At 47.3% G+C, this 14,007-nt stretch overlaps 1 protein-coding gene across 2 annotated transcripts in view; it reads left to right on the top strand.

Moving 5' to 3' along the window:
* Positions 1-14,007, top strand: part of SLC17A9 (solute carrier family 17 member 9) — a 227,757-nt gene that overhangs the window by 61,701 nt on the left and 152,049 nt on the right. For both annotated transcript variants that reach the window (XM_069650756.1, XM_069650757.1), the window contains exons 4-5: positions 7,758-7,897; positions 10,136-10,235. In XM_069650756.1, the coding sequence (XP_069506857.1) occupies positions 7,758-7,897; positions 10,136-10,235 (240 nt within the window). The remainder of the gene's footprint in view (positions 1-7,757; positions 7,898-10,135; positions 10,236-14,007) is intronic.

The raw sequence follows: 14,007 nt of genomic DNA, 5'->3' as shown, positions 1-14,007 counted from the left end.
AGTCACGGATGCCTCACTCACGGGGTGGGGAGCCCACGCCAACGACTTGACCATCAGCGGTCGTTGGTCTCCATCGGAGTCCAGACTACATATCAACCTGTTAGAGCTGAGAGCCATCAGACTTGCACTGAAGGCGTTCCTGCCAGCTGTACAAGGGAAGAACGTTCTGATAATGACGGACAACACGGTGGCCATGCATTACCTCAACAAAAGAGGAGGCGTAGGATCACTACCCCTGTGCAGAGAGGCGATGCAGCTCTGGTTTTGGGCAATCCAAGAAGGAATCTCTCTATCGGCAGTTCACCTAGCCGGAGAGAAGAACTTGACAGCGGACGCTCTGAGCAGGCAGAACACAGTCTCCCACGAGTGGGAGCTAGCTCAGGAAGTCCTTCAAGAGATCTTCGCCCTTTGGGGAACCCCTCAGGTAGATCTGTTCGCCACCAGCCTAAACAGGAAATGCGACCTGTTCTGCTCAAGGGAATTTCCCCCGAGAGGAGCTCTGGGAGACGCTTTCATAGTGGACTGGGAGTTTCCACTTCTGTACGCGTTCCCACCGGTCCCTGTCATTCCTCAAATGATCAGGAGGTTGAGAAGATTCCGGAGAACCATGATCCTAATTGCCCCGGATTGGGCCAGGAGAACGTGGTACCCAGACCTTCTAGACTTGTCCATCTGCCCTCCAATTCGACTTCCACTCAGAGAGAACCTACTCTCACAGAAAGGAGGTCAGGTTCTCCATCCAGACATCAAAACCCTCAACCTTCACGCTTGGCTTCTGAAAGGCTGAGGTACAAGGATTGGGACCTCCCTGATGATGTTATGGAGGTGTTGCTTTCGGCAAGGAGGCCAGCAACAAAGTCTTTATACCGCTGCCGTTGGAACAGATTTTGCAGCTGGTGTAGAGAACAGAATATCGACCCTTTTTCATGTGGTACACCAATGGTTTTGTCCTTCCTACTCTATTTGGCAAATTCAGGCCTTCAAGTTGGCACCATTAAGGGCTATCTCGCAGCGCTATCCATCTTTAAGCGTACTGCGGAAGAACCATCCTATTTCAAATTACCCTTGGTAATACAGTTTCTAAAGGGGTTAACCAATGTTTATCCCCCAAGACCATTCCAAATTCCCCTATGGGATTTAAACTTAGTACTAACTTTCCTGATGGGTACACCTTTCAAACCTCTCCATTCTTGTTCGTTAAGATTCCTTACCCTTAAAACTGTTTTATTAATAGCACTTACATCTGCTAGAAGGGTGAGCGAATTACAAGCTCTTTCTTGTAAACCCCCTCACACAATATTTCACAAAGACAAAGTTGTCCTGCAAGTGAAGCCTAATTTCCTCCCAAAGGTGGTTTCTGAATTCCATATCACTCAGAAGATTACCCTACCATCTTTCTATCCTCTTCCTCACCCGGGGAAAGAGGAAGCGAGGTTACACAGGCTAGACCCTAGGAGGGCTTTAAGTTTTTACATCAGTAGACTAGCCAGGATAAGACAGGCAGACCAGCTGTTTGTAGGTTACGCAGGTCACAAGGGTTACCAATAACTAAGCAGACCATTTCCAGATGGATCATTCTAGCCATTCTGGAATGTTATAAACTGGCAGGGAAAGAGCCCCCTCAAAACCTTAGGGCTCATTCGACCAGAGGTATTGCAGCTTCATCGGCCCTCAAAAGAGGCGTGCCGGTTAAAGACATATGTGCGGCTGCTACATGGTCGTCTGTCCATACCTTTACACGTTTTTACAATTTGGATTCCTTCTCCAGTCAAGAGACTAGGTTTGGAAGGGCTGTACTGCATTCTATTCATCAATAGAAGACAGCGTGAAGTCAGTACTCCCTCCTCCGATAATAGAATACTGCTATGGGAGCCTATCTAAGATGAGGAATACGTCGGAGGACACAATTCCTTCGAAGAACAAGTTACTTCTTACCTTGTAACGTTCTTTCGACGGGATGTTCCTCCGACGTATTCCTCATCAACCCTCCCATCCATCCCCGCAGTTCTACTTCCCTTGTTGTTGCAGCTTACGCTCCTTCAGGGTGATTAGTTAGTCCAGAAAGTATTATTGTGGGCTACAAAACGGAACTGAGCAACGGACGCTGCGCGCGGCCTTTATAGGCAGGATGACGTCGACGTCGATACGGCGGCTGTCGAGGGACATCGACTCGGAGGACGTTCTAGAGAAAAAATTTTCCGAGGCCAGCAGAGCTGGAAGGAGATATCTAAGATGAGGAATACGTCGGAGGAACATCCCGTCGAAAGAACGTTACAAGGTAAGAAGTAACTTGTTCTTCTAAATAAAAATAGTGTGGGAAACAATGTTATGCAAAAGAAAAGTGTTCAAGAAATGATATGTCAGGATATTCAAGCTGTTGGGTTCTTTTCCCCACGTTTTCAGCACTGGACAAGGGGCACACTCAACCTTAGCACAGTCTCTGGCTTCTCTAGCACGAGGGTGCAATTTAACACTTCAATATCATGGCCTTCTGTGCCAAAGTATCTTTGCCATTCAAAGGCTCTTTTCCAGAGGGTCTGATGCAACACGACCAACATCAAAGTTCCTTTCTTCTTAGGGTTTCACATGTACAAATTCTCGCATGATTTTCTGTTCACCCTGGGTCCCCCTCCGCCGGGCTCATACACACAATGCAAAAAAACCTTCTCGGGTGATTTTCGCTTCACCCTGGGTCCCCCCTCCGACTAGCGCAGACCCACTTTAACACAAAGCTGTAAATGATCTCCCTCTGCCGGGCTCGGACCAACTTCATCTACTTTGCCACATCAACATCGAAGACTTTCGACTGTGCACAGTATTTAGCTTGACCTGTCTCAGGACCACTTCGATTCTCAATTGTCTACAATTATTTCACTTTTGCCACTTCGCAGCTGGATACCTTACAGAGACCTTCGATTGAGCACACATGCGGTGCCGGACTACTCTGTTTAAGATATCGTGTCTTCATTTCAAAGTTCAATCACTCATCAGCAGTTCAACTTAACTTGAGTCTTTTATCACACGCATTTCAATTAATATTCATTCCAGCGCTTACCATACAATGTTGCCACTTGCAACCCTGGCTTCAACACAGACTGGTCTTGTATCGGTCTCCCCAACTCATCGGCTGTGTTGATTTCACTGATGCTGCTGTGTTGCGTAGAGCCAAGGACAGTACCGCAGCGGCTGGTGATTCTCTCCGCATTGATGGCACACAATGTAGAATTCTTCAGCCTGTTTTCCTGGTCTTCCGTTTTCCAATCTCGAGGGTTCATGAAAGCAACAGTTCTGAGTCGAAAAGGTCAAGGAAACCTCTCTTCTTGCAATTCCCTTCTGCTTAGCCGTCTGGCTTCTCCCGTTTAAAGTGCCATCTTGGAACTGCTGTTCCCTTGTGTGTTTTGCCTCACTCAGGGTGTGCTCTCATGTTCCGCCTTTTATCCGTGTGGGGAAGTTTAATGGAAGTCAGGTGTGTGTGATGGTCAGTAATTGCTGGATCATTGTATTGGGACACGTCAGGTATACGGCTCGGTGTTAGTCCATTTTCTCTCATATAGGGCTGTCAGTGAGAAAGTGTTCGTATTGTAAAGGAGGAGGGCGGGCGGAGTTGGAGTTCCTAAATATCCTTGGTAGGATGGGGCAAAGGTGTTATAGGGAAGGGGATACCGCATCTCACCATCCAGTGTCCCACTCCCCGAAGACACCCTCATCCAGGTGATCCTCCCGCACTGGTCTACCCCGAGGAACTGGATCCAAAAGCGATGGCCATGTCCTGGCCACCTGGATGACAGATCCCTGGGGACTAGTGTGTGAGACACCATCTGGTCTCTCATAGACTCCAAACTATTCTGAACATAATTTATGCATTTCAGAGAGAAAAAGTCAGAGCTTCAACCAGGCCAGAATCTTACCTATGCAGCTCTTATTTGTACATGAAGCTCTACAACAAATGTGGACATAAGTCTATATTTATTTACATTTAGAAGAACAATTTGCATTCAAACAAACAGTAATAACCACCTGGGGATTATATTGTATACCTGTGTGCCCTCCTCGTTGTTATACAAAATGTAAATATGGACAGAATTTATGGTGTAGGTGCAATAAGTGCGACCTTGTACCACTGTTTGCACGATTACTGCCATCCAGCACTTTCAAAACTCCATAACACGCATACATGGCCAGTCAATGTGCTCTTTAAAAAGATGTCCGCCATAGCAGACCACCACCCTTCTCCCCCCGCTCCCCAAAAAAGATCAATGTAGTTTTGTGAATGAAATTTCATTGCAGGGGTGGTGGAATGGAGTGGATGGAGGGGAGTAGAAACCATGATGGGATTTCACTGCCTTTTTTAATTAACTTCCAGAGGTGCAGAGATATTCCAATATTTCAGGGTCTGCCGCAGTTCCTAGAATAATTATTTCTCTCCTCTTTCTTAGGAGACCCTAAAAGGGGGAAGAATCACAACTAGGGGCGAGTAAATAGTGGAGAACCAGAGAAGTTATGATTGATAATAAACACACAATTATGCACAAATCTATAAAACATGTGCCAGATTCTATTCTTGACTAGCTCATAGAAAAAGTAGGCAACCTAGGGGATGCTGACTGTGATGAATTGTGGGATTCAGTCACTTCTCCCCAGGGGCAGCCTTTCCCTGTGAGGCTAGGGAGGTGAGCCCGCTATGTAATACCCTCCCTAGTGGGTAAAGGCAAGCGGGACCTCACCATAGAGGTCCCCAACTCCTCCTTGGAGAGAAAGACTCCTGTTCCGATGAGGAACTCCCTAACCCACCTACCAATAGCCCACCACTAAAATACCTGCTAGAAGAAAACACGAACAACAAACTGATATTTATTATTGACACATAGAACCTTTGAGAAAACCTGAAACGAAATACTTATGTGGTACTGAGTCGAAGAAAACCGGAGCAGCACAGAGTGCAAGTAAAACAAAGAAGAAGGACTTTGACACTGCATCAGGGAATTTCCACAGTAGTGTCATAAAATCTGATAGGAGGGAGAGAGAGAGGGAGAGAGAAGCAGGGAGAGAGAAAGAGAGAAAGAGAGAGAGAGAGAGAGAAAGCGAGAAAGAGAGAAAGAGAGAAAGAGAGAAAGAGAGCCGGGAGTTCCAAATCAACTGTGAAAGCAAAGCTGAAGGAAACTGGTACGCATGGCTTCCAAGGTTGGGAGGAAGCTGGCGTGTGAATCCTAGCGTGTTGTATTCAACCTAAAGCAGGAGAACCCGAAGAACTGGAACAGTGTCCAAGGAGTGGTGGCATGATTGAAACCCTGTGGACTTGGGAATCCCTAAACAGCTCTGAGAGCACTTACCTGAAGGCCCTGTGGAGGGTGCTTAACGAGGAAGAAGCGAAGAGCCGGGAAGCCAACCTGACAATCACCAAAGAGAGCCCTGTCCAGACTGTAGGCCTGGTGATGTGATCCCTGACACATAAACGTAACTGGGAGAGCGGAAGACCTGGGAGGGGACTGATAATACTGAATGGAACATTCATACTCTACTTAGTAAGAGCAAGTATTGGAGAAGAGTGAGAATCGTTACTGGAACAGTCATACTTGTCCCAGTAAAGACCAAGGGCCTCATCAGAAGTTGGGCGGTGCAGTAAAAATGTGGCGGTAATAGCGGTACCGCCGCATTACAGCTCCGGCCAATCACGAGTTTGGCGGAAAGTCAGAGGATTCACCTCCAGCTTGTAGCTGGAGGTGAAGGCACCAACTTCCTGCCCATTTTCAGTGCAATTACTACAGCGCAATTACTGCTGCGGTAATTGAGCTGAAAATGCCCCATCGAGTCCTATGGACTCAAAAAAAATGAGAAATTACACTGCCACTTGTGATCCGACAGTAACGCCACCGAACCAAATGGCGGTAACCGTAATTGCGCTGGGTGGTATTCCGGCAGATTTACTGCCGGGATACCGCACAACTCCTGATGAGGCCCGAAGTAATGGAGAAGAGTGAGAATCATTACTGGAACAGTCCTACTCGTCCCAGTACAGACCAGGTGTTGAAGAAGAGAGGGCATCATCGCTGGAATCCTTATATTAGTCCCAGTAAAGACCAAGTGTTGGAAGTGTATCAAATGAGTGAAAGTTATAACTGGAACCATCCTATTTGTCCTATTCAAGAGAAGGATTGGACATTGAATAAAGAGAAAGTATCAGGTTTAACTAACAAGGAAAGAACCGTAGTGTCCCAACGAAAAAGAGAAATAAAAACAAATAAAGTGCCATGGTAGAGGGAGAATCAGCATGTGACGGGTACTGTTGAAAAGTTGATAAGCCCAATATCTGAACAACACAACTTGATAAAAGTAGTTAAAAAGAACTACCTACGAATACTGTACTAAAGTGAACCTGCTGAGAAACCGCACTAGGAAGTAATTTTAGTGATTTTTGGTAGTGATTTTTGGTAGTGGTAGGGACAGGTTAGATTAGTTTGGACAGTGGACAGATCTTCCTTTTGGACTCCTGGACAACTGACGAACACCCTAGGTAGTTTTAGTTAGGCAGGGAAACAAGTCAGGAGTTTTCACTTTTAATAAAGAACGACCATAAAATGGAAGAACAGAGTCTGTGTCCTCCTGACCCGCCAAAGGACCCAGTGTTTGCTTGGCTGAAATAATTCTTGCTCGGTAGTCCGCAAGCAGTGGAAACCACTGCATTCATCTCCTTCCTTAAGACAATTAAATATGGAGTGCTTGTACATCCATCCACTGGCTAGCTGAATCGGACAAGAGCTGTTTACTTTCATGAGCAATGCTGACGATTTGCATCTTGCTTGTATAAAAACTGGACGTCTGATAACTGTCTATAATAGAGTAAACCCTTCAAGACTAATGTTTTAGCTAAAAATGCTGCTATGAACCCTTGATGTTCTCTTTTTGGCCCATGTCCTTTAATCTATGCACTACCGCATGTCTGGGGTTGCTGTTGGTACTCTTGTTCAAAGGAGGATTGCCATAGCATTTCGGTGCTGGACTGCTCAAGTGGGCGGGACAAAGACTGATATGCAAACGGATATTCCTCCATTGTGAAAGGTACGGGAAGCTGAAACGTGTGGCTGCGGACTGAGCGAGACATTCCCACAGAACAGGTTATCATGCTGTGTTCTTTCTTGCAGAAGGGCCCCCTGACCTCCTTTTGAATGTGATGAACTGTGCCTGCCAGCGCTGCATCCTCTCCTCAGACGATGCCTTCGGCTGCTGCCCCCTTCAGGCCTTGATTTGGAGTTTGAGCTGGTGTTTAGGCTTTCTGGTTTTTAGACTGCGCCAGCCATCACTTCTGTGGTTTTAAAGCACCAAGTTCGTGTCCATTGGTTGAGGGAATTGTGACCCGCCCCACCACCCCCAACTTAGCGTGTCAAACCAGATTGCGGTCTCTGGGTGGTACTAAAATAAGTGACCGCAACGCGTGTTGATGAGCTGATATACACCCAGCGCGGTCAGGGATTTCCCCATGTTTGGCTGCTAATGAGTAATGTGCATGGGGCCCTGCTGATGGGGTCATGTCTGCCCGAGCCTGCTGGTGAGGTTGTGTGCGCCTGCTGGTGAATGAATCCACTCTTGCGCTATCTGGTGGCTTAACATGTATGTTGGCCTGTTGGGGTGTTAACACGTATGAAGATACTGGTGAGTTACTACACACCTGGGCCTGCTGATGAGAGAAACTGGCTGCGATTGGCGCCTTGGCGTGAAGCTTTTTTTGTTTGTGGTAACTCTGCTTCTCTTCTTTTTTGCAGGATAGGGGGTGAGAAAGTGTTGCTCCTTTCTGCCTTTTCATGGGGACTCGTCACCGTGGCCACCCCAGTGGCCGCTCACATATCGTCTATGCCCCTGACCCTTGTGACCCTCTTCCGATTCCTCATGGGCCTGCTGCAAGGTGAGTGGATTAGAATCATGTTTCCCTTTACCCCACAGGGTGCTGCATTTAAACCAACCTTCAGGTCCACAATGAAAATATAACAAGCTTAGGTGTGTGCTGAAGGTATGGCAAGCATGGCTGATCCGCCTCAGGCTGATGGCTGAAAGGACTCATTGCATTGCTCCATGTGAGGGCTGCCTCTGTGCAGCAGGGACACCGACTGCTATGTGAGGGTGTAGAGCTGATTTGCAGTGACAGAAGAACAGATGCATACCGTGCAACAGGCACACCCACTGGGCAGTGTGGGTATTGTTTCAGGTCACCTGCTTCAGGTTCACGGAGCCTGCAGTCTACTATTCAGCCATATGGGTCACTACACAGTATCGCACAGTGGTGAGAGGGGTGGGACCAGAGAATGGGGGCGCTGTGTATAAGCTGTCAATCTGTGCTACAAGAGTGTGGGAGCCCCGCTACTGAGAAGGAACATGGGTCAGATACCCTGTTCTATGGAACTTCTTCCACTCAGGAAGGTCTACAACCATGATGTCATGCTAGGCAATTCTCCTCTGAACAAGAGTACCTTCAGCAGCCCCAGACACGTGTTTCGGCCTTGTTGGGGCTCCTCAGTGAGGTGAAGCTGAGCCTCGCTAAAGCACAGTGGGCAAGGGGTCCACGTCTGGATTACCCAGGGACACTCCGTTCCTTCCCCAAGGCACTTGTTATTTTATTTCTGGAGCAGTGATCCTCATATAGAGTAATCTGTAACCAAGTGAGACCCTCCTGATCATATTGTATTGTATTCATTATTTATATAGCGCTCTTTCCCCATTTGTATAGCCTCAATGCCCTTTGTGGTTGGAATGCCCTCGAGGACCGCAGTCTATGTGTAGGAGGTTCTAAGAGATTCAATTAAAATATGCTTGTGTGCATTATTGCTGGGTTAGGGCTTAGGTGGCTGGCTAGGCTCCAGTAAGCAGCCGGAGGTTAGGCATGGAGGTGGGCGCTGTTGGTGGTTTAGGATAGAGTGCTATTGCTGAAGATTCGATGTGTGCCTAGCTAGACTGAATTGTTTTTGTTTGTCGTCGCTGTATACTAATGGCAGCGGTGTTGAGGTACGTCAGGGCTTTCAGTGTGGACGGCTGTGTGTGCTGCTAGATCGGAATAGCATAGCCATAGCTGCATATCAGGGTGCATGGATAGGTGGCCGTGCCTGTGTCCACAATTGTGGTGCAAGGTATACGTACTTGAACGCAGAGTTCGACTGCAGTGTTCTTTTTGTTTGTGCAATGCGGACAATCCAATGTCTGTAAGGAACCAAGCAGGGACTGCATCTAGGTGCAGGCATTTTAAAACAGGCACAGAACTGAAGGTAAAAAATACACTGGGAAAACTTTTAGGGAGTTTTTTCCCATTGAGAAATTGCTGGAGTGCAAAGATGTGCTGGGGACCCAACATGCGCCTAGAGTCCACTTTACGTAAAGCTATGTCCAGCAGTATCATTGACAGACTCACCCCGACTTGGCTGTGGAATACGCTCAGCCTCCAGAGGCTTACCATCCGTAAGACTTTTAAAGCCTGCAATGGGTTGGTGTGGGGGTGCTGCCAGGTCTACACCCATCCTCCCTTCTTTTCTGTACCCTGTTCCCCACTAATGATGTGGGCTATTCGGATGTGTGGAAAGCTGCAGAGAAGGTCAGCATATTCCAGCGTTGGTTTGAGTGTTGAACATGGGCTCGCTAGGTGAGACCTGCCATGTGACGGTTAGGAGTAGCACAGAAAGGGTGATGCATACATGGAACTACATTCCATCAAAGAAGTACAGCCAATGCCAGTAATCCAAGCAGTAAAGGTCAGGTACAGACCCTCTTATTGGGATTGACAGGTTGGGAACCTAGCTGGCAAGTACGAGTGTATGGGCAAAGGCAGAAGTGGAGACTACAGAACTGAGCAGGCAGACCAGTACATGGATCCAGGATTCCTTCCCACAAGAGCATGAGGAGACTGGATAAGCCTATGGGCCTTCAACTGCATTGCATTTTTGTGCAATTTCATGCTTGTGACCTTGGCTGTGGTGCATTTATGCTCCCACTCAATTTAGAGTATCAATTCTAGTTATCAAACGGTTCCAGGGTACTTTTCTGGGAGCCGTATATAGTGGTAACGACCACCCTTGCTCTTTGTGCATGCTCTTGGGGTCAACAGCGGTATCTGGGGTAGCGGCTAGCATAAGTGCTTCTTTTTCTTTTTACATTCCAGGTGTCCACTTTCCAGCCTTGACCAGCCTGCTGTCGCAGCGAGTCCGGGAGAATGAGCGGGCCTTCACTTGCTGCACCGTGAGCTCTGGGTCGCAGTTTGGGTAAGTTCACAAGACTGGCAAGAAGCCACTGTTTGAGAGCGAGGGTCCCAGGGGTCTGTGTCTGGAGTATAGCACAGGTCGGATGGCACCATCCCTGCCTCCAACACAGTATTTATAAAGCATCAGCAGGAGCAGTGTGGGACTCCTCATGTATAAGCAATAGATAGGGCCCGGGTAACATCTATGGAAAGCAATCTTAATGGCAGTGCAAAGGGAATGATAGCCCATGGGGAATTTGTCCTTTGGGTAGAGGGTGCAAACAGCAGTCTTATCACCACAGCTTGCCCAGAATATGTCCCTCTGGGGCTCCTTCAAATGCCCAGTTACCTATCCCTAAAGCGGGCCACATCAAAGACAACATTCTTGCCTACCACATATCCTCTCCTGATTGCAGCTCGCACAGTCCTCCTCCGTCTCAGCCAAGTTGACACAATGACTATGATATTGGAGCATTGACAAAGCCAACGTTTTTGGGTTTTGTATAGTAAAAATGTTTTCAGTTTTGCTAGACATTGTCATGGAATAGCCAGGTACATCCCCTTTGCCAATGATTGCCATAATCTGGTCATGTACTGGCATAATATGCCAGGTTTTCCCATCAAATGATGCTCAGCTACTCCATTCATATGACCGGTACTACTATCAAGTGCAAGGTGCAACTATCATATGACTGGGATTCAAAACAAATGACAAGTTATGTGCCCTATGCCAATTTAACACAATTTAAGTAAAGAAAAGTGTTGATAGTTTGTTTTTTTGCGTTCATAGATTTTATTCCATAGCTATCAAGTGTGTTAGGTGCATCCAGTGTCAATTGTGTATAAATGTTGGAACTGACACATGTTTTGCAGTTCCTGAAAATTCAGAGTTTTTAACTATTGTGATGAATTTGGGGTCTTTCCTAGGGAGGGAGACCCTCTTTGAGGCTAGGGAGCAAAGCCTGCTAAGCAAAACCTCCCCAGGGGTTTGGGAAAGCGCTACCTCAATGGGAGTAACTCTCCTCCAGAGAACAAGTCCAACCATTCCCACGGGGCACTCCCTATACAAAAGAAATGATCTGCCTATATGGGAATAAGAGAGAGTGATTGTACATCTATATGTTGGACTCAAAACAACCCTGACATTGCCGCTATGTGCTTGGCTCAAGGTAATGTTGAACTGTCTGTAGGTTCGACTGCTGGCAGTGAACAAAACGTCGATTTGAAGACCTAGAACGAAAATAAAGGCCCAACAACCCTTGAATGGATAGAGAGAAACCATACGCAGAGGCAAGCCTCTAATGTGAAGAAATAGGCGAGGGGCAGAGCCGCTCTGAACAGCAGAGCCGTCTGTGGCACGGAGCAAAGCAGACGGTGAAGGGAGATGCCCCCGGCCCAACACAGAGACGGGCAGGTCCTGAGAAGTAAAGGCTGAAAAAACAAAGCTTAACTGGAGGCGAGTCAATCCCAAGGACGTGGTGGGCCTGGTGTCTCCAAACTGATGCCGAAACCATGAACCAGGGCAGGAGTGAATCCTCTGCTCTCAATGCGAGAGCAACAGTGTGGGAGAATGCCATGATTAGTGGAATCCGATAACCGCTCGTACCCTATCCGGGGGAGCGGCAAGCCGTAGAGATTTCCGCACCGACAAAGATGCACATCTTCTCTGGAGCAGACCCTGCACCACTGACGGTAAGTGGGTTGTCCAGGTTGGCGGGAGGCAGAGAGAGGAAACCCCACTTCCTACAGACAAGGAGATACCTAGTACTGAAGCCTGGATTATGCCCTTAGCAGTAGACTTCCTGTGGATATTCTGTCACTTTTTGCCTATATAAGGGGGACAGCCTCAATTTAGTTGATTCATTCTTGGGTACTGCTTGAAGAAGGATTAACTTGGACCTGATTGGGACTACAGTCTACTTCAAAGCCCTCTAGCCGAGAGGTGAAGACCCGGAGCTGAAATGGAGAGGAAAGTTCCTCTCCCACAGCACCCCAAGGACCTATTTGCAATGCCCACCAAGCTGGAAAAGGCCTACTTCAACAGAGACACTTTTAACCAGGACCCTGCTCACTGGAAGTGACAGAACCCGGCCAATGCTATTTACAAACATCCCTTGTGTCTCCCAGTACCCAGAGAACCAAGGAAGTGGCCCCTGGCTCTCTCTGCATCTCCGAAATGCCTGGAAGCTGGTTTGAGCACGTTTGATACCATCCAAGTGGCTGCAAGGAAACTGCTAGTCATCTTTGACTGTGACGCTCGACCACCTCAGCATCTCTGAGTTTCACTTATCTCCGAAGCTCTGCTGTCGGAGATCCGCAGAGTCTTCCTAACCTGCCTGGTTACCAGACTCTTTGAGCTCCAGGCTGTCAGTACTACGACACCATGTTTAGCCAATTTAGCCCGTTCTCTGCTGAAGGTAAGTCTCTGTCTCCACGACTGAGGTTCCTGAGCATTCCAGCGCTGCTGACTCAACAACACTTAATGTTCCCAGCATCTTCAATCCACAGGCCATAACTGCAGCCGCACAGCACTGCATCCTTGAAACCTGTCGCTGCCACTCCCGAAACACCCAAACTCCTGGTTTGATACAGAAAGCCCTGCCTTGACGCTGTTGATACCAAGAGGCATTTTCCCCTGGTCCACCTAAATGGACCCTAGTGACTTCTCATTCCTCTTGTCTAATTTTCGAAAGATGTATGCAATAACTTTGACAGTTTGCTGCTGAAATCTTTGCCTGAGCATCTCTGTCTACCAACTTAGATTAGCCCTAATTTAAAGTGTTTTCATTACTTGGGTTCATGTTTACAATTTAATTAAAGACCTGTTTTTTTTTATAGAAACTTTGTTGGACATGTTTTTATTTTGGCACCACAGTACAATTGCTCTTTGGTTTGCTTCTCTACCAGCTCACTCCCCTCCTCAAGAGTATAGCCTGTGCTACCCTAAACGGCGAAGGAGTTACACCTGCCGGGCTGTGCTTTCTTCACCTTTATGCTTGGGCTCACTGCTGATTTAGTAGTGCTGTCGGGCTGAGTAAGCGCTTTAGCCACTAGCCATCCCTGTACTACTGTGGAACCTAATCATATTGTCAGATGCTGATCTTTTTTTTCCCTTCCACGCTCCCAAATCAACTCTGTGGTGAGTCAAAAATGACCAGCTCAACCTATGGATCAAATGACCTGTCAGCCAACCACTTGTCCTGTCTAATCAGAGTAGGTCTCAAGGCCCAGATCCTCACCCATTTGGATTGTTGTAATGCAATCCAGTCAAGACTCCTCAAAAAGCAGACCCTTAATTGCCAGAGAATAAAGAATAGAGCAGACAAACTATGTCTCAACCCCCCCAAGAAACAAAACCTTACAATATCCACATTAAAGACCCTCTAATGGTCCCTAGTAGAGTGTAGAATCAACTACATAATGAAGTGCACCAAGCAAGACTCATGGGAAAGGGCTGTAACTACCACGTGACACCTATGCAGCACCACAACCCAGCCAGTGCCCTAAGTCCTTCGTCCATCGATGTAAGCTAAAACGTCACGATGGGGAAAAAAACCTTAACTATGGAAACTGACAAGGACCACTTGCCTTTCCCTGAAGTCAAAGGTGAGGTGCTAACAAGCTAACCAGAGTAGAATTCCTCATGCTATCTCCATTTTAAACCTTTTGCACCCCTTTGCATGTGGCCAAGTACATTCCATCCAATTTGAGCAAAGTATGTTACCCCATACAATATTCCCCTTGTTCGATCATGGACCTGATTGTTGAGTTGAACTGTGATCCACATGACATGC

This window comes from Ambystoma mexicanum, chromosome 3p (genome assembly GCF_040938575.1).
Source record: "Ambystoma mexicanum isolate Mex_15411 chromosome 3p, UKY_AmexF1_1, whole genome shotgun sequence".
Classification (NCBI taxonomy): Eukaryota; Metazoa; Chordata; class Amphibia; order Caudata; family Ambystomatidae; genus Ambystoma; species Ambystoma mexicanum.
Note: the sequence above shows the minus strand (reverse complement) of the source record. Positions and strands in the feature narration are given on the sequence as shown.